This window comes from Corylus avellana, chromosome 1 (genome assembly GCF_965113065.1).
Source record: "Corylus avellana chromosome 1, dhCorAvel1.hap1.2, whole genome shotgun sequence".
Classification (NCBI taxonomy): Eukaryota; Viridiplantae; Streptophyta; class Magnoliopsida; order Fagales; family Betulaceae; genus Corylus; species Corylus avellana.
In genome coordinates, this window is record NC_142490.1 from 43,192,776 (window position 1) to 43,213,915 (window position 21,140).

The 21,140-nt window shown below is 34.2% G+C and overlaps 1 protein-coding gene across 2 annotated transcripts; it reads left to right on the forward strand.

The window, feature by feature from the left end:
• The first annotated feature begins 10,702 nt into the window (after positions 1 to 10,702).
• Positions 10,703 to 20,533, forward strand: LOC132171458 (uncharacterized). Of its 2 annotated transcripts, XM_059582774.2 has the most exons (16): positions 10,703 to 11,028; positions 11,773 to 11,868; positions 12,005 to 12,109; positions 12,553 to 12,588; positions 13,531 to 13,641; positions 13,810 to 13,893; positions 13,970 to 14,088; positions 14,647 to 14,748; positions 15,721 to 15,837; positions 15,928 to 15,993; positions 16,911 to 16,977; positions 18,171 to 18,224; positions 18,438 to 18,533; positions 19,741 to 19,767; positions 19,880 to 19,915; positions 20,119 to 20,533. In XM_059582774.2, exons 2-16 carry the CDS (start codon positions 11,809 to 11,811, stop codon positions 20,248 to 20,250), a joined length of 1,212 nt encoding a protein of 403 aa, XP_059438757.1. In that variant the 5' UTR covers positions 10,703 to 11,028; positions 11,773 to 11,808; the 3' UTR covers positions 20,251 to 20,533. The 2 variants fall into 2 exon arrangements, with proteins under 2 accessions (XP_059438757.1, XP_059438758.1); XM_059582775.2 differs by lacking the exon at positions 12,553 to 12,588.
• Positions 20,534 to 21,140: the final 607 nt, after the last annotated feature.

Sequence of the window (21,140 nt, forward strand, 5' to 3'; positions counted from 1 at the left end):
TCATAATGGGAATGAATATAGAAACCCGTTTACGGAGCGCTGAAAGCAAGGACGTCAGCACCTTACGCAAGCTCATGCCAATCAGCGGGTGAGTAGATTCAAACTCGATACACCGGAATTCTAAGGTTGCTTGCAACCCAAAGAGTTCATGGTGGTAGAAAAAAAAATATAAAATTTCCACAAAAAGAAGTACCTAGAAAGATGGCGGAGTTGGTGCCTGAGGAGGGGGAGGAGATCAAGTGTCGTTCGGTGTCCCAATACATTAAACGTACGTGCCGACCATTTCAAACTATATGCACCACGGGAGGCAAGGGGGCCAAGCTTATCATTGATCCAAGGAGTCATAAGAATATAGTCTCGGAGGAAGCAGTTCACAAGTTAGGGCTTGAGACCAAGAGACATCCTACTCCTTATCAATTGAAGTGGCTCACAAAAGGAAACGAGGTAACGATTTCTAAACGTTGTCTAGTGTCCTTTTCCATTGGAGCTAAATATAGGGATACTATATGGTGTGATGTGGTCGACATAGAGATGTGTCAACTGTTATTGGGCAAGCCATGGCAAGATGATAAAGTTGCTATCCATGATGAAACAAAGAACACGTACAGCTTCATGTTGGGTAAAACCAGATTGACGTTGCCACATAGCCCATGGGTGGAGCCAAAACCTTCACAAGGGGATGGTCAATCCTTTGTATCCAAACAGGAGTTGACAGACACGGAAAGCGGCATCAAGGAAGTGGTACCGAGGCCGATAAAGGAGCTGTTGGGAAGATTTGTCGACGTGGTCCGAGCAGAATTACCGAAAGCGGTACCATCATTACGAGACATTCAACCTCAACTTGATTTGGTGCCGGGGTCAAATGTTCCTAACCATCCGCACGACATCAAGAGTCCTAAAAAGCTTGAAGAATTGGGGGAACAAGTGGAAAAGGTAAACCTTTCGGATAGTTTTGCAATTTTTCATGAAGAAGAGGAACCCTTGGAAGTGGTAAATCTTTCGGATAGTTTTGCACTCTTTGATGACAATTCTACATATCATGTGCCTGATAAGAGCCCCGATGATAAAGTCTTCGATTTTAGTGTTGAGCCAATTGACTATGTTGATTCCATTGGGATAGATACTATTTTATCAAATTATTCTAACCAAAATTATTATGAGATCTGTATGGTGGAGAAGACTTTTCTGTTAAAGATTGAAAGGGTCTTTATGATTTCTTTGGGGATTCTCATGGCTTGTGGGAAGAGCAAAGCACGAGAGAAGCATGACAAGTCTACACAGCAAAGGGGTGTGTGAGGATTTCACGACAAATATCAAGGTACTTCGATGATGAGAAGCGTCATGCTTATTGTGGGATGTTTCCTTGTCTTGATCTTAAGGAACGGCGAGTGGAATGAGTTGACTGGGCATCCGAAGGACCGTGGAAAGAACCGGCCGAATTCGAGGATGAATTCTCTCCAACAATGGGAGAATGATGCAGATTGCGTAGCCGTCAGTTTGTTTTATTTTCTAAAACCGACTTTATGTTGTTATTTTATTAGGTTAGGGTTTTAGGAGTATTTATTTCGTTATTTTATTAGGTTTTGGGTTTTGGGGGTATTTATGTCATATTTTATTAAGTTTAGGGTTTTAGGCTATAAATATATGCTTATAACCTTTAGAGAAAACAGTTGTTGTTTATTATTGATTTTGCTGAATAAGAATTACTCATATGTGAGTTTTCTTCCTATTTTTCCTTAAAATCATAGATAGACTATATTTTGAGAAGAATTCTTAGGTCATTGATAGACTTAAGATCTATAATTAGTTATTCGCTACTTTATTGTTGTTTTTCGCTGCAGCCTACTAAAGACAAAAAAAAAAAAAAAAAAAAAACTCATCCTTGATTAAAATGTACTAAATATTAGATCATGTGTTCAAAATTAAAATAATAATAATAATAATTTATTTTGATAAAAAAATAAATTATGAATATTTTAATTTATTTTAATATAAATTAAAATAAACCTTTTTTTTTTTCATAAACAATAAAATAAAACTGGGACAAAGTATATGTAAAGTGCCTCCCATACCTCCAAACTTAAATTACACATTGTCCCCAATGTGTCTATAACATGAAAAGAATTTACTCGGGATATGGACGAAATTGTTTGGAATAGCATGGCTCATAGCACACTCCCAAACTTAAATTGAAACACACTTGTCCATGCAAAATAAAACATTAGAACAAATAAAAAGGAAACAAAAACAAAGCTAAAGACAAACATAAAAATAAATAGAAAAATAATAGAATAAACTATGGGGTGCCTTCTATGAGCGCTAAGTTTAACGTCTTCAGCCAAACTGTATAGCAGCTTCAGTACTGCTGGATGGAGGTGCGTTCAGTCGCACTGCCGCATGGTAGCTCAAAGTTGTGGACAAAAACAGAGAAAAATTAAAACCATAATAATAATAATAATAATAATAATAAACTAACAGACTTTAAAAACAGAAACATAAAACAAAAGGCAAAATAAAATAAAACAGAAAACAAAAACAAAAAAATAAAAATAAAAATAAAAATGAAAAATGAAAAATGAAAAATAAAAACAAAATTGAAATTAGCAACTTCAGTACTACTGTTTGGCTGTGCGTTCGATCGCAGTGCACTTGCGCTCGATCGCACAGCTATGCTCGATCTCCCTGGAATGGGCGCTCGAGCGTACTATCGCAAAACATAAGCATATAAGGCTCACAAGCAACAATGCGCTCGATCACAATGAGACTGCACTCGATCGTACTGCCGCAAATTAAATCAGATTTGCGGATAGAAACAAAAACGAAAAACAAAACATAAAAATTAAACAAAAATTAACAGAAACATAAAACAAACAAAATAAAAAATAAATAAATAAACAAAACATAGAAAATAAAGCAAAATTAAAAAATAAAAAATAAATAAAAGAAACTAAATTAAACTAAAGGAAAAAAATTTTCTAGACATAATTTAACACAATCCCTGGCAATAGCGTAAAAAACTTATTGTGCCAAATACCCACTTAAATTAATAGGCAAATACTTGATACGTTTTACTCGTAAGTGTACAAGATCAAACGATAGTATAACAGGCAAATACGAGATCATTCTCACGAGAATTGGTAAATTATGTTTAGAAGTAACTTCCTATTTAATTAATAGATAAAACTCAATTGTCACGATGGAGTTAAAATAAAGAAATAAAATAAAAGATAAACTAAAACTAAAAAGGATTAGGGTTTTGATATCCACCACTAATCAGACTAATTAAGATAACAATATGTCAATGCACCAATCATACCGGTATACTTAATGTTTGCCAACTTAAACGTATGGGTGTCTACTCCTTAAGCTATTGATTTTCCTAAGCAACGAATTAGGCATGAGTGTCTACTCTAATTCTTTATTTTTCTTAAAGTATTTACCATGGGTGCCTAGTAAGTTTTTCTTTAAGAAATCATAAATCTATGAAAATCGATAAACAGATGAGGCCTAGGGCATGGGTGTCTACTCCCGGTTCCCCATGTTGATTAACCCAAGAATCCGTGTGGATTTCTTTTGTTACTCTTATTAAACCCATGACTCAATCATTCAAATTGATTTAATTAACTAGTTCATATCACATGCATATGTTGATCAGGCAAATACATATGAGGAATAGAAGATAACAGGAATGAATCAAGTTAAATACACCAAAATATAATTGTAGCAAAGGCGCCAATATTGCAATCTTAAAAAGACATGACTAGGGCTTCAATCGAGCCCTAATTAAAATATAAACTACATAACAAAAATAAAAGGTGGAAGAGAAGAAAAACCCAAACTTCTCTTGATTTAGCTTTCAGTTCATTTCCAGAGCTTGTGCCTCTTTTCTTCACCCTTTTCCTATAAAGCTAAGATGTCTATTTATAGGCTTTTAGAAGTCCTTGACACACTAGTAAACCTAGAAAATTCGTAGGGTTTAGTCATATTACAAATGAGACTTGAAAAACCCTAATATGAAAGGAAAGAGTATTTTGGCCGCCTCTTATGTGTCTTAAGCGCACGAGTGCGCTCGATCACAACCCGTGTGCGTTCGATCGCACGACTGTGATCGACACTCTTCTGGTGTGCGCACGATCGCACATGGTTGCACTCGCTGCTTGTCTTCTCTAGTAGTGTGCTCATCTCATTGCCAGAAACTCCAACTTTTTTCAAATTCTCTCTTTGAGCCCAAATCTTTCAGATTTACTTCATTCTCTTCCAAAAGCCTATAAAAGCATGAAAAACACATAAAAAGAACTAAAATAGTATAAATTAACAATACTAAGAAATTAACATATATAAATTTAAGGGTTAAAATATGAATATTTTGGCACTTAACACACTGCTACTTTATTGTTGTTCTTTATTGCCTCCTACTAATTCATGCCGCATTACTTTCGCTCCTTCCATCTCTTTCCTTTAGTATGAACTTCTAGCAAAAAGTAAGCAAGCATGCATCTTATGTCAAAGTCATTTTCTACCTTATCGAAAACTTGTCCAACAGCTGCTTTCAGCCGAAGCTTAAAGAAAAAGGATTCAGGCCAGGAAAACTTATCAACAGGCTCACGAGCAGCAGACGACAATTTTGAATGAAACAAATCAAAGCTTTTAGATGTTGACCTTTTGCCAATAAAGCATTTCCAGTGTCTTCTTAATTAGCTTGCTTCTCAATATTTCTTTTCTCCATAACAACTCATCTTGTAAGCTACTTATTGTCTTTCCTCAAAATTTTTTTTTTTTTCCTCCTTAAAAAGGCAGAAGAGATCAATTGTGGATATTCTATCTAAAGTGTGACCATAGTAACACCTATCTGCTGGGAGCCGCACATGAGAGGCCTAGACAGTGGAAACTGATGGCGCTCTCTCAAGTCCGACTAAGCCATATCCTGGCTCAGCTCCACCAGAGCATCAATGAAAATTTAAGGCGGCTAATACTAATATTACTAATCATGTATATGTGGGGATTCTCCATTGCTGAAATTCGATGTGATATTGAATGCTAATATATATATATATATATATATATATATAAAATAAAATGAAGCCCATTGTGGTCCAATTTGAGGATACAAGTTTAATTAAAATGGGTAGTACTTGTAATTGGATTTGATTGCATTAAAATTATTCAGATTCTTGAAATCAAATTTGATTTGATATTATCTTCATCTACCATACTTGTATCATTATCACCTATTTTTTAAAATGCTTTCACTTCAATTAAAATCTGGCTAAGTTACATGCATGCATGCGACAACTTCTAACATTGTCAGCAACAACATTAAAGTCGTTGCTGATAAATTTTTTCGACGGAACAACCATTAAAAAGATCAAAATTCTTGTGGTGACGCTAATTAACATTGCCATCAACTTTATGAAAATACCAATTTGAGATAAAGTCCAATTAATTAAGAAGTGGTTAGCCTAAAAAATACATATGAAAGGTTTGTTGGACAAAGTTGACCCCTAGGGTGCCTTTCTATTAGCCCTCGTGAGCCGCCATGCCCTTTGAGAGAAACAGCAGATGAGAGCCACATGCAACAACTTCGAATCCACTCCAACCTTCCCCGGGCCCCAGCTATATGATGCCTATATCTATAAGCTAAGAGAAACCTCCCCGAGCTGAACCTTTTGTGCTTTCTTTAATTTGATTGGAGCTGCCATTTGAAAGTCATAATCCCATGCAAGTTAAAATATTATTTCAAGTCCTTGTTGATATTGTTGACTAACAATAAATTCAAAAAAAAAAAAAAAAACAATGTTAAAGTTACAAATAAATAATAAGAAATGGTCAAAAACAACCTAGTCCTTGTATATTGGTCTAGAATTAAGATACCGCAGCACAACACGATAAAAAAAGGGACACGAACCTTGAAAGGTTTCTTAACCGTACCCAGAAGTATTTTCTACAGCTCCTTATCTATTAAAAAAGCCGTCAAACTTTTATTTTTGAGTACATTATAGTTTATCCACCTAAATTACTATCACATTTAGACTAGATCACTTCTAAACTACAACTATAACGATTTTTCAAGTTACGTACCTCTTGAGTTAAATTCGTCGTCACTTGGGATGGAAAATGTTAGCGTATTGTGCGTTTACATATGAATTACCTAAAATGAACTTACTCAAAGGCAACACAAGGGTGGTTGCACAACATTAAAACTGATGTATCTTTAAAAATCATCATTAAACAGTTTAAATTAAAGTCTTAGGTGTCTTAGAATGCAAGATTCACTTGCCCGAAAGAGGTTAGCCTTGCAACATCATCTCTTAAACTATCCGAATTTCTATTTATGGAGACAAAGCCCACCGACAAGAAATTCCAATCTGATCATCCCACCCAAGCCCCCAACCATGGGGCATGGATGGCACGTGCAGGTGCAGGCCAAAAAAATAAACAAAGGTCTAGAGTTGCAGAAAGTTGACCAGTGCCTTTGTATTAGCATTTAGCCATCGTGAACTGCATTGCCGTTTTGACAAAAAGCCTTCGAAACCACTCCAACCTCCCCCACCAAAATCACAAGCAAATTTACTGAATAAAAAAATGTCTGCTAAAACCGCCCCAAGCTGAGCCTTTTGCATGCTTTCTTTAATTTGATTGGGACTACCATTTGAAAAGGTCATAATGCTAATTATTTAAAATATTATTTCAAGCCTTCTCAATATATTATTGTTATCTGTTGATTGCATTGAATAATGTTATAGTTTTTTCAAAAAACTTATAATTAAATCTATATAGTTGAAGCTGTATTATTATTATTATTTATTTTTATTTTTATAGATTTAGTATTATATATATTGTCACGTCATTAGATACAACAAAACAAAATCTTGACTGTTCAATGGTTCTTATTCCTCTAAAGCGATGGCTTTCTACATAATTGATGTCACTTCTTGTTGAATGCTCAAACACTAGTTATTTTTAGAGGACAATTTTTTTCTCTCTCAAAATAGGGTTGGTTTTTTTTTTTTTTTGAAATCTAGTGTAATAAATTGATATATGTTCTTAGAGTAGGTGATTTTCACATACTACTTGAATCTTATTAAAAATAAGAAAATATAGATGTTCTCCTGGTGTTCTCCTAATCATAGGTGGATGTTATTTTCTAAAAAAGTAAAAAAGAGACTTCTCTTATTTCTATCATTTTGTTTTTAAAAAATAATATCTACCTAGGATAAGAAGAACATTAAGAGAACATCAAAAGAGCTTCTAGCATTTCCTTTCAAAATATATGTAACACTCACATGCTCCAAAAATAAATGTAGAAGAATTCATCCAATTCAATGTGGAGAAAAAAAAAACTTTGTCATTTGTTGAATAGTCCTATGTACTATCCACTTATTTATTTGATTAATTATGCATCTACAAATGTTTCTATAGTGTCAGCCAAGGAATGTGATAATTGAATAAGATTAATTGAGAGCACTATTTGCTTTTCCTTGCTATCTTTTGGTGGTCGTGTAGTTGGTGGGATTGATCGATAAATAATTGTCTCTCAACTATTTGATTGCTGACATATCAACTACCCATATATTTTTAATTTTTATATTTAATACTTGAATATGACTTTTCAAATGCACAACCTTTTATGAATAAGTGCAAATTTTTACGTTCTTAAAAGGTAATTCAATCGGTTGGAGATCACGCTTAATGAAGTAGAAATTACTAATTCAAATTTTTCTCTCTCCTTTTGTGTGAACATGTCAAAAAAAAAAAAAAAAAAAAAAAAAGTGCAAACTTTTTACCCAAACAAACTCTATTTTGCATACCATTTTTGGCAAAGCCTATGATCTTGCAAACCCTAGTCATAAGATTTTAAATTTGGCTTAGGTGGTGTAAAAAAAACACAACATGTTGCATGTGTGCTGTAGTTTTTTCAACCGTCCTTATTTAATTTTACTCTCGTTCTTTTCATAAAAAAAAAAAAAAAAAACCTTATATTTAAATATGGACCATTAAAAAAAATACCACACATAAACACCTAAACCTAAGATTTTTAGGCATTATATATAGTTGCATGTCACAACCTAAAAATGTTTTATCGATCACACGGCTGAAAAAGAACATTTTTTGTACTCTATCACATTAGCCACTAAACAATTAAATGTATTTGTTCAAATTTTCACCAATGTGACACCATATGACACTTAAGTGAACTATTACGAAAATTTATATATATATTAAAAATTGTAGTACACTGAACATTTTTCTTGATATATTTGGATATAGATTGACAGTTCAAAATTCAACTAAGATGAATTTGCTTATTATGTGTTACGTGGCTAATTTCTCAAGCACCTAACCAATGGATGATTTAGGATAGTTTGAAGAATCCTACACCTCTCAAAAAAAATTACTAAAATTGAGACAATTAATTACTTACTTTATTCATCAACCCCATAAATTTATATAAGATTACAACAAAATGTGATAAAGGTAAACTATTATCAAAGAAGTGTATCCTATCATTAACACTTAACAATTATTAATAAAGATAATAAAATAAAACAAAATAATATCTTATTCAACTAATGACCTATGTCTTTAGCCACATAACATTACCTAGTGGTAGCCTGGTAGGTGTATGACCAATTATAAGAAATGTGATTAGGTAAACATATCTTTGACCCAAAAACCCCTTTTTAGCTAACCTGCCATGTGTATAATGCACCAAGAGAAACCACCCACTTCATTTTTATTATAATATTTTGATTACCCATTACTCTCTTTGCTAATAAAAAACTAATTATTTATACATAAAAAATGGAAGCTAATTAAGAAACTCATGAAACAAGTTTATTGAATTTCTCATGAATTTCACAGCTATAGAAGCTTTTGTCCTGCAGATTTTTATCACCCCATGAGGGAAAAGGTTGAGTAATCATGGCGATAATACAGTGGTAATTGTCGAAATTGTACAAGATGTTGGAAACTAGGCCAACAAAAATGATGATCACGATGCATGCCACTGAGATTCACAATTGTTGAAATTGGGAGAAAAGAAATTAGTCACATGCATGATTTACATTTTACCATGCCTTTGTTGAACGTCACTTCTGTGGACTTTTTTACTTGTTCTTGGTAACCATAATTCCTCAATTTTGTCTTGCTAGTCTATTCTTGCCACCAAGAATCGGATTGGGAATTTTCAAACAATTTCTTAGTAATTTAAAGTTGATATAAAATTTAACATTCTAAGAGTCTCTTTGGGTATGCGTTTGAATAGTTTAAAAGTGGGTTTAACAATAAAAAAAATGCTTTTAAAGAAAAAAAAATACTCGTTTGATAAAAAAAATTGAAAGAGCTTTTTAAGGATTCAAAAAGCTTAAAAATGACCCCAAAAAAACTTTTTTTTTTTTTACTTAAAAACTCTATTTCTCAAATACAATTTTAAACATGTTCTAAATAAATTTTAGATTGTCTTTCGAACAATAACAAATTACTGAAGATCCTTGATAGTTGACACTAAGGACCTATTTAGGTGTCTTTTAGGAGCCTAAAAGTGCGCTTAACACTCAAAAAATTTATTTGGAAAAAAAAAGTACCCATCATATATATATATATATATATATATATATATATATTTACGTTATAGTTTATATATTATAGAAACCGTCATATCACATACTATATTTTAGTGATTGACGTGATAAGTGTCATGTGAAACATAATTTTTTTTTTTTTTTACTGAAATTGTCACATTCCTTTATAAACTCAGTTAGTGTCATGCTGATTGCCACATGACATTCGACATTATGTGGCTCTATTTGTTAAAATTCTTGTTATGTGTCTTTTGTTTTCTATTCTAAATACAAAAACATTAACAAACAACTCAAAACATACAACAATCATAAAATACACACTTTTATTTTTATTTTTTTGGTATTAAATGATTCAATCTAATAAAGATTTGTCAATTTTAAGGCAAAATAATCAATGACAATCAAATACTATATCTTCATCTCATCTCCATTTTATTAGACCCATTTTCATTGGATTGATGTGATAATGTTCATCAATCTTTAATTTATTTATTTTTATTTTTTTAGCAAGAGTTGATGAACAATGCTATATACTACATAGCCTAATAAAATAAAAATGGCCCGAAAATGTAGTATATAATATTACTTTTTATAATAAAATAAAATAGCGTCAAAAAAAAACACCTATGTGGACCACCACTAGAAAAGAGCCCAATAAGGCTAAAATAACTCAAATTAGGATATATAGGTGAACTACACTAATCAAATCAAATTAATTTAATTATATTATGATTAAACTTGATAACAATGGATTATGAAACTAATCTTATACTCAAACAAATGGTTTCTTATTAGAAAAAACCAAATGAACATGGTTTTATAGTGACATTATACCTCATCCATATTTAATCATAAAGTCTAAAATCTTATACTTATCCCATTATAACAACATAATTAGCGTGCAAGAATGGGAAAAATCCAAGAAGATAAGTATCAAAGATTACATTAAACAAAAAATAATTAAAAGAAAAAAAAAAATTCAAATTCAAAACCATGAAAGGACAAAAAGAAACTAAAAACAAGGAAACAAACGGCGTGCGCAAAGCCATGTGTCAAAATCGGAACTCTTGAACAACATAAGCGTAAGACAGACGGTACGAGAAACACACGCGCACGCAGCTTGGGGCGTCACCATTGTTTATTGCGTGAGAGATTTAGCAAAACATAGAGGATCGGATTCCACCGCTTGCGCGTCTCCGTGACAACAAGAGTATAAATTACGCGCACGGGGGCGTTTGTGTTTGTGCTTTTGTGTTTGTGTGTCACAGGTGTCGTTGCACTGTTACACTGGTCGGTCAGCCCGGAAGCTAAAAAGGACAACCACTACCATGCAATAAGTCCCTTAAAACGCGGCGTTTCAGTCTCCGTCTCTCTCTCTCTCCGACTGTTGGTACAGGAGCTAATCGGACGGACACTGAGTCCAGCTCATGATCGTGTGGTGTTTAAGGTTTGTGATGGGTTGATCTCCTGCTCTTTTCCCAGTCTCTGTTTTTTTAGGTGCAGAATGACACAGCAAGATCCAGTGGTGGAGAAAAAAGAGAATGAAATCAAAGTTCTCATTTTTGGTGAAAAGGGTGTGGTTTTTGTTTTTTTGGTTTTTTTATGACTGGAGAATAATAAATGTTAATCATGCTTATTAGCAAAGTTTCAGTTATTAGATCTAATGGAAATGGTTAAAAAAATGGTTTTCCTACTTTTTCTGGTGATATGGAAGAACCCCATTTTCCCGGGTAACATATTCTCTCTGTTTGTTGTGTTTTACAATTTTCCGGGAAAAAGTTTGGTGGAAAATTTTGGTTCCAGGGGGGGGTTTGCGTCATTTTCTTTGCCAGATTGGCTTGCTGGGATGTTATTTGTGTGACTGGGCAAGTTTTTGGAGGAGATTACTTTGTTTGGTGGTTGGTTTTGGATTATGGGTTTTGTATTTGATGTTATCTAGGTATGTTTCTTTTACTTGTCATGCCAATAGAGAAGCTCTTTTCTACATTAATGCACATGCGTGTGCAAAAACACACACATGCATTTCACGCGTGCATACTCTAAGATGTTAGTGTTTAATGTAGAATTGGACAAGTACTGGTCTTCATGTTTTGGCAGGGATCATGTTTGGCTTGTGAGAAAACTTAAGCTAATGTTTAGAAATAATATTTTCAACTTAAGGTTGTTGATGTTTTGTATACTCTCATTGCAGTTTGTTATGAGAACTAAATAGAAGCCTTGGTTGTCTATGAAGTCATTTAAATCATGGAGATGGCTGATGAGAAAACGGACTGCATTCACTGATGGGGTATGGTCCCTTTTTTCATTTTTTTTTTTGCCATTCCGTATAATTTGTGATTGAGAGTAGTTTGGAAGATGGACGTTTATATTCTAGGAATAATATTGATATGTTTAAAGCTTCTAAATGGGTGATGCTGGTGTAGGGAAAATGTGGATTCAAGATGCAGCTGCCGTTTATGGGAGTTGTGTGTACAGTTATGTTGTTTGTTGTATATCGAATCACAAATTATCAGTATCATCACACTGAGGTACAATGACCCCGTCAATTCTTCAGATCTTTTCTTGTCATCTTTTAAGAGAACCACTCTGATATACAGGATGTCTTGCCAGTGGCTTTCACCTGGTCAAATTCAGCTTGTTTGATACTATTTTGCCCAAGAATTCCCATGATGGCATTTCTGCAATTGGTTGGTTAATTTAAGGAATGCCTAATAGTTCAGAGGAACATAAATAAACCAAAACTAAATTCTTTTTTATTTTGGTTCAAATTTTGTCCGGAATCTTCAATTTGCTATTCATGCTAGTGTTTAGAGATCTTCAGTTGCTAGTTTGCCATCCATAACATCTTTTTGTTAGTAGGTCACCATAAGGCTTGCCGCAGCTGCATGCTCTTTTTACTTTACGATGCTCTTAAGCTAACGTTTATTATTTTCCTGGTAACTTGTACGCTAATTTTTCCTCCCATTATCAGATGGAAGGGAAGTACCGTCATTTTAACACCATAAAGGTCAGTATTATCATATTGGCACCTTGTCAAGGTTAATTTTTCATTTCTTTTCTTTGTTTGCTCATAACCCTTGCAAGTAGCTAGGGGTGGGTATTAGTTCAGTTGGTGTCAGTAGGAGCATTTTTGCCTACCGATTCGTAAAAGTTGGTTAAGTATTAGCACCTTGTCAAGGTTAATTTTTCATTTCTTTTCTTTGTTTGCTCATAACCCTTGCAAGTAGCTAGGGGTGGGTATCGGTTCGGTTGGTGTCGGTTAGCAGCATTTCCACCTACTGATTCGTAAAAGTCGGTTAAGTCGATTAATTAACTGACTTCATACTGACAAGGAATAGTGTCGGCTTTTTTGGGTTAATCGGTTAGTCGTTTAATAGGTGGTTGGTAAAGTAGGTTAATTGTCGATTACAAGTTTTTATGTTAAGATTTATCAATTTTTTTTGTAACTATAGAATCAATAAAGAATATGTTTTATAAATGAAAAGAAAAAGTAAATTCATGGAATATGGACCAAAATGACAACCACAAATCAGCTGGACAAACACAATAAGGAAAGTTACTAGATAAAATTCAAAATTCACTTCAAAAATTGGCTAAGTCGGTTAATTGTCGGTTAACCGATAAAAAAAAAATTATTCCGCCTACCGAACCGAACCGATCCGATGTCGAAATAATATTTTTATTTTGCCTGCAGACCGCCGGAAGTCATTTGTCGGTCGGTAAGTGTTTGATGGCAGTCGATAAGCGGTCAGTAACGGTTAATCTGCCCACCCCTACAAGTAGCTACCCTAGTAGCTCTTGTTAATTACATTCAGTCTTTTATTTGTAAATTATTGAAGTTACCAAGTGGATTTAGTACTTGCCTGAGTTGAATGTTTCATGTTGGAATATGGATGTATGTTCTATATCTTCATTATCATTCTAAGGCACTTCTGATGTTCTCTTCTAGGAATCGCGTTTGGGATCTAGATATTTGGATGGTTTGCCTCGTGGTATTATACAAGCTAGGTCAGATTTGGAGTTAAGGCCTCTATGGTCAACAAGTAGTTCACGGTCAAAGGTTAGTTTCTGGTCCTATAGTAAAATTGGTTTGTAGGCTTCTTTCTAAAATGTGCACTTACTTTTCTTGCTATAGAAAAACTGTTGTATTACTTTTAGAATAATGTTACTAATGCAACAGAATCAGATACTTACTTTCTTGTGATGTGTGGTGGCTTTTGACTTACAGATCAATGGTTATAGCAACCGTAACTTGCTGGCGATGCCAGTTGGTATTCAGCAAAAGCTAAATGTTGATGCTGTTGTGCAAAAGGTAATGCATATTCTTCTTTTTGACATTCAAAATGCTATAAAGTATTGTTTTGTTTACCTAATTTCATTTAATTCAGTTTCTTCCAGAGAATTTTACAATTATTCTATTCCATTATGATGACAATGTGGATGGGTGGCGGGACCTCAACTGGAGTAAGAAAGCCACACATATAGTTGCTCAGAACCAAACAAAGTGGTAAGCTTTGGCCATTAGTAATTAGAATCGCAATAATTTATATATATATTGGAATTGCAACGTATATTGAGGATCAAATGGTTATTGGAGATCGTTATCATATTTTGGAGGATTTTTTGTAACAAATGATTTTAATCTTAGATCTAGAATAAGCCTAGATTTTCTTGAAGGCATAATTATCTTTGGGACTTGAAACAATGAACCTTCTAGGTGATGAGGGGAATAGAGGAGTTGTTGTACTGTTTGCTGTCTACACAATGCAACCCTCAATCTCCACACTTGGGACCAGCTTTGAAAGAGAAAAGGCATTTAGCAACCAACCTATGATTTTTAAGTGTATATATATATTAAAAAAAATTGTAGTCCTTATTCCTTGAGTTTAAAAGCTAAAGAATATCTAAGTTCTGGGGTTGGACTATGATTTAGACTATCATATGAATATGAAAATCATTGGTTTCTAGGTGGACTTATCCAATTGCAAATCCTAGTATTGGCATTGCTCAAAGTTTTGTTAATGTTTTTCCTGCTGTATTTATTAGTTTTCCCTCCTCTTCTCAGGTGGTTTGCTAAGCGCTTTCTACATCCGGATGTTGTGTCCATTTATGATTACATTTTTCTTTGGGATGAAGATTTGGGGGTTGCACATTTTAACCCAGCAAGGTATGCTTAAAGGGCTTGTGGGACATCATTTGCCTGCAATACTTTGAAGTTGTCAGCCTCTGAAATTGAAGTGTTTATTTATTTGGTGTTAAATAACCCCAAGGGGTTGGCTTAGTGGTTGGACAGCCTGGGACTTTGAGTATGCTCCTCAAGGTTTTAGGTTCGAAACTCACTGAGTGCAAACTGCTTCTTGGGGCCATCAAACTGGGGGTTCGCCCCTTGAATTAACCGAAGTGCACTTGCGGAAAACTCCTTGCCGAAAGCCTGTGCACCCTTGGGATTAGTTGGAGCGAAGCTCCGGATACCCGATGTCAAATCAAAAATATATATATATATATATATATATATATATATATATATATATATATATTTGGTGTTAAATGCACTGGAATACTGTGTGAAGGTGTATTATCTTGATAGTGTGAGACCTGCATTCAAATGCCTCAAGTTAAAAGTAAAGATGTTGGTGGTATAGAACTTTCTAGTTTTACTAGAAAAATGAGCAGAGTTGGGGTAACCTAGATTATAGGCTATTTTCAACAGTAGTTGATCTGATAATTTATGTAGTTAAAACTACTACTAGGGCTTGTCTAGAATATCTCTTGGTTTATTCTCTTCCAAATTTCTCTCTTAGATTTTTGATACTTGTGACAGATATGTAATGCTTCAATTAAATTTTACCTGATTGCTGTCCAGTTCAATTTCTCTTGCTCTCTAGACTACTGTGAAGGAAATCACCTGCCTTGCAGTTACTTCAACCGAAACCATTCAACATCAGACAATAGTTTGGGAGGGCTTATTTGTTTAAATAATGTTGCCTAGTAAACCATCCTTATTTGGACAGTGTAAAAGGGGAGTTTACTTGTGGAATCATGGTTTCTAGTTGTGGTTCATGAGTCTTTATCTATTACTTATTTGCGGACTCATATTCTCTCCACAGCAAACAATCTGATTTTGGATTTTGTTTTCCAGGTACCTGAATATTGTGAAAACAGAAGGACTGGAGATATCTCAGCCAGCTTTGGACCCAAATTCAACAGATATACATCATAGAATTACTATTCGTGCTCGGACAAAGAGGTTTCATAGGTAAATGAGATGGTCTTATATAAGAACAATCCATGAGAATCTACATTCTTATCCTTGTAATTATTATATGATATATATTACTCTATACAGGAGAGTCTATGACCGTAGAGGCAGTGTGAAGTGTTCAGATTCCAGTGAGGGGCCACCATGCACTGGGTAAGTTATCTTACTGGTACATTTGCTATTTGAATATTTTCTTTTCTATTTGTTGCTTATTCTGGAACTTTTGAGTTCCTTTCCATCCTCAATGACTTAAGTAATGAAGGTTGATATCCACATTATCTCCTAAATATATTTGTATATCAGAAAGAAAAATGGAATTTAAGATTACTTTAAGCATCTCCTTGTTTAGTATAAAGAAATGGAATGGTTGATTAATTTGACACTACTCATTCCGTGAGTAGGACTTATCCAACTTTTTCATTCCTCTTAACTCATCAAACCTAGTTTACGGTTTACTCTATAACATGAAAAATAGAGGTCCATGAAGGCAGTATCAAGGCTGATGCTGTACACTAGCAGTTCCTACATGTAGTGTTCTCACTTTTGAGTAAACATACCCAGCATTAGCATGATGCTTAGGAGCAGTGTCATTGTTGTCAGCCTTGGCCTCTATTTACTCCATATAAGAGAAGAAAGATAGAGGTGAGAGAGAGTTTTTGGCTTCTCTGGTTTTGAGCGAGAAGAATACAAAGGGCCATTGTTCCATGTGGTTCAATAGAGAGACAGAGATCCCCTTTGCTATTAGCTTTGCCAGATTCCTTGTAATCTAGAAGCATACAGAGTGCTGAAGAGGATGTCCTTCTGAAAACACACTTCTTTAATGATGTTAGACGATAGTAGACCGCTTTGGTTTTCACATGTCAATCCCATCTTTCTAGTTCCCTGGTCTTTAAAATAAATGACCTTTTTGCAATTTATTTTAGAACAATTTAATAGTTACGCTCATCTCTCAAAAATATTAAGAAAGGAGCAATCTAGTCTCTTACAGAAGCTATTTTTTTATTCGTCTTTTAAGAATCTTGAATCAACTAATGGTTATCTTCCCTTTGATTGTCTATATTCATTTGTAGATTTGTTGAAGGCATGGCTCCGGTGTTTTCAAGGTCTGCTTGGCATTGCACCTGGCATCTTATACAGGTAAGCTTATACATGTGATCTACCCAGAAATACTGTAACTTACACTAACGTCTGTGAAAAATTATTCAGGCAAATATAGCTCTTGTGTCAGTGTTATTGTCATGTACTTATTAACATCCTTTTAACTTTACATTTAAACTTAAATAGGCAGGATTTGATCTCAGGTGTTTTGTCCAACACCAAGAGGTTTTACAAATTAAACCGGGTTTGCTTCGTCTTCTAAATAATTATCATTCATAAAAATAAAAATAAAAAAGAGGTTTTTAAAACTAAACCAGCTAGCATCTTCCAATATGTATAAACAGTTTAGTCCAATTATTATGTTTAGTTGAGAAGTGTCCTCTGTTAGCATTTTTTTTTCCCTTTTTATTTGTTATGAATTTGCATTCTTGGATGAGATAAATAACAAGGTTAATTTCTGGGGCACGTACTATTGTGTAATCTGAAAAAAGTGTACCTTGGATGGGAGAATAATACTCCTCTATATATATATATATATAGTCTATGTATATAGATAGATATTTTTTTCTTCAAACAATGGCATTATAGTTGAATTTATTTATTGATCATAATTTTTATTTTCAGGGGTATATCTACTTCCCCCAATATGTAATTGCCTGCCTTTAGTGTATACTTGGTGAAAGCTTCAGATTCAATTGCGAGTTTTTTGCGCCTTGTCCTATATCATTTTGCTTGTCCATGCTGTTGTATGTCATTGACTCTCACATTCAAACTTACACTAAATCATTTGTTCATGAATCAGGATACTTGTTACATTATGCCATGTATTTTTTGTGTGTAATTGTCATTTGTGAAAAGATTCTATTGACCATTTGAATTTGTTGACATGGATTTCTATAACACAGTGCATTGACTTTGACATGATGAGATTGTGGATTATCTCACTGCCTTTATCCATTTCAAAGAAGATGGTCTTTGTTAATTGGTAGTTTTGGTTTGTACTAAATTGTCTTATGTTTTGTGCTAGAATGATTTTGTAATTTTTCTGCTTTAGTTTTTCATCTCTTGTCAGATAAAGTAAATCTTTGGTCTTTAAATTTTCTGGATTTAATTTCTGCCTTTTGGAGTAGTTATCTTTATAAGGTGTTTGAGCAGCACTGTTACAGCAAGTTCCAGTCTTTTCAGTATAATATTAATAGATTCATCACAGAGTTGCTTTCCTTTTTGTTCAGAATGATCTCGTCCATGGATGGGGAATGGATATGAAACTTGGGTATTGTGCGCAGGTGAGATTGACTTCGATATGTTTTCTGAAATTATCACCCTTTTAACTTCTTATGAGAAGTAACAAACAACTGGTGTCAGACCAATTTTACATATGTGATTACCGACTTCCTTTATTCGTTTTTCCATCTCCCTTTCTAGTAAAACTAAATTCTTTGTCACTGCATAACACGTAGCATTAGCAGTGGATAATGGATGAATATGGCATTTTACAGGGGGACCGCACTAGGAATGTGGGAGTCATTGATAGCGAATATGTAGTTCATAAGGGCATACAAACTTTGGGTGGGAGTGGACCGCCTTCTAAAAAGGTTATTTGCTTTGCCATTTCTTGCATTGTTTAAGCTGATTATGTATTTGTTAATTTAGATTTTTTGTGCTTTTTTTGGCAACCACTGAAATGATATAATTGCGGGATCTTAATCATTATTATTTATAAATGATAACACAGACTGGCATACACCTTCACTAAAGCCAATACAACCTTTCTATCAAGGGGGTTTAAACATTTAGGAAATGTAATTAATTGCTTCACATACCTTCTGTCCAGACAATTTTCTTTGTCCAAATCCAACTTCTTTGTTTTGGCTGATCTCACTGCCTAAACTTGGCAACCAAAATTCTTTAATTATCTTTAATTAAGTATCAATTGTTTGGTTTGACTTCTCCAATTTCTCTAGAATACCCTTTTTTCCCTTTGAATGCTGACTTTTCTTTCTTTTACATATATTTCTCAATTTTGCCCAAAAAAAATTGTTTATTTGGAAAGATGTCCAAAATGAATATATTCATCTGAGCTCAACCTATCTTAAAGACCAAAGAAATTGGGGTCTGCTCTATGGATGGTCGTCAAGTAATCGGGATCAGCCGCATGTATTCTTCTCCGCAATGCTATCTTATCCTAAATTATATTCTCCTTAGCCTCCGTAATCGACATGCTATGTTTCATTACTTCTACATGTCAAAAATGTGAGAGTATGAATTACTGCTCAAAGACATTCCAATGGCATCTGGTTGAAATCTGGCCGACTTTTTGGCGACAAAATTTCATAGTCTGGAATTTGTAAGGATACCGTGCTAATGAAGAGTCTCCTAACTGTGCATGTAAAAACACAAGTTACTGAGGTGCATTCAATTCTTTATTTTGCTTATTTGGGTAATTGAGGTCTCTAGAAATTGAAAGTCTTCTCCAAGAACTGTTTTGTTTGAGGGGCTTGGCCTGCGTCTCCCTTGACTTTCCGGACCAACCAACCTGGATCTGTCCTTCTCTTGAAACTATAATGTTGTGATCCTTCATAAAAACTAATGGATCGGCTATTAGATGAACTAAATCCATTTACTGGTTTTAAACAATAAATGAAAAGTAGCATGGTGGTATGATTTTTTAGAGTGACCTTGTAAACTTCTGAATATTTATCTGTTTCCAGTAATTGAATAGGTTTAATGACTTCATATTCTGTAGTTGTTATTTTGTTCATTTTTCTTTTGCCATTATAAACACTTCTCACCCTTTTGCAGACCTCAAATCATGAAGAGTTGACAAAGGTAAGCTTCGTTTTCTTCCAAGCAATAAATCACTGTTAATTCATTCATGCATTTAGACTTTGTTGGCCTTAAATTTAACCCTTTTTGTGCCAATTTTCTTCTTGATTTTCAGAGACATGGTCCTTCAGCTTTTGATGTGCGAACTGAGGTGAGAGCTTTGAAACTGTAATCTACATTCATCTCTAGTCCAAGTATTTCTCTTGTATATTTCTTGTGCATTTGAGTAGCGCCTTTTCGCTTTCTTATGAATTTTGATTACTTTATAAAAATAAAGATATTATCTACTGTTAGTGGCATTTGGGCAGCCTTCCTTTTTTCTACTGGTTTTTACATTCATGATGAATTAAGCAGATTAGGAGGCAATCAACATGGGAGCTTCAAATCTTCAAAGAGCGTTGGAATCGAGCGGTCGAGGCCGACAAGAAGTGGGTTGATCCGTTTAGAAGAGGGAAAATATACAGAAAAAGAAGTCGCCAACACTGAGTTCTCTTCACTCCTAACCTAACCAAGATGCTTGGATATGTGTTAGTTGGGCTTCATCCACAGACACCCACTATCATCTATACTTAATAGGGTTATTGAGTTTGTCATATTTATTTCATTATTTGAACCACCTCATATTTGTTCTTAGAAAATTTAGATTTTGCCTTTTGTATCTAGCTGTAGCTGTCTTATATATATATATGGACAATGAGCATTTTTTGGGGTACCTGATGGTTCAGGCAGCTTATTTACATTTGCTTAATTGTACAAGTCCTTCATTTTTTGCTTTGTGGTTATGCACATGATCATTGGCTGGACTGAGCCTCTTTTAAAAAAACAAGTGTTGGAGTTGACTTCACTTTGGTGGCCGCCTGATGAGCGGCCAACCTGGGGCCTTTAGGCAGTTTTGACAGCTATTGCTAGGTTGCCCGATGACTTTGCGGCCAACACAGGGCCACCAGATGGATCCGGTGGCCTCCATGGGTCAATTAGTACGACATTTCAAACATAAGACAAAACATTCATCTAGAACAACTCTTGGTCAACTGGTCCAAATGATGCATCTTTACGGCCGGCAGTCATCATTCAAAATTCTTGGTGGCGTCATGGAAGAAATCTCCATAGGCTGAAAATACTATAAGGGTAGTTTGGTAAATGACTTCGGTTCGATACTGTAACAAAAATTGATTGACGTGAAAAAAGTAATAATGTTTTTTTAAAAAAAGTAAAGAATGTTTGGTATGAAAAAATTAATAAAAAAAATTGTTTTGTAGTAGTTTTTTTATTTGAATAATAAAAAAAAGTGATTGATATGATATCAAAAGTAAAAGAATGTTAGAAAAATGAAAACGTGGGACGAATCGCCTTTGCCATGTGCTTTATGTATTGTT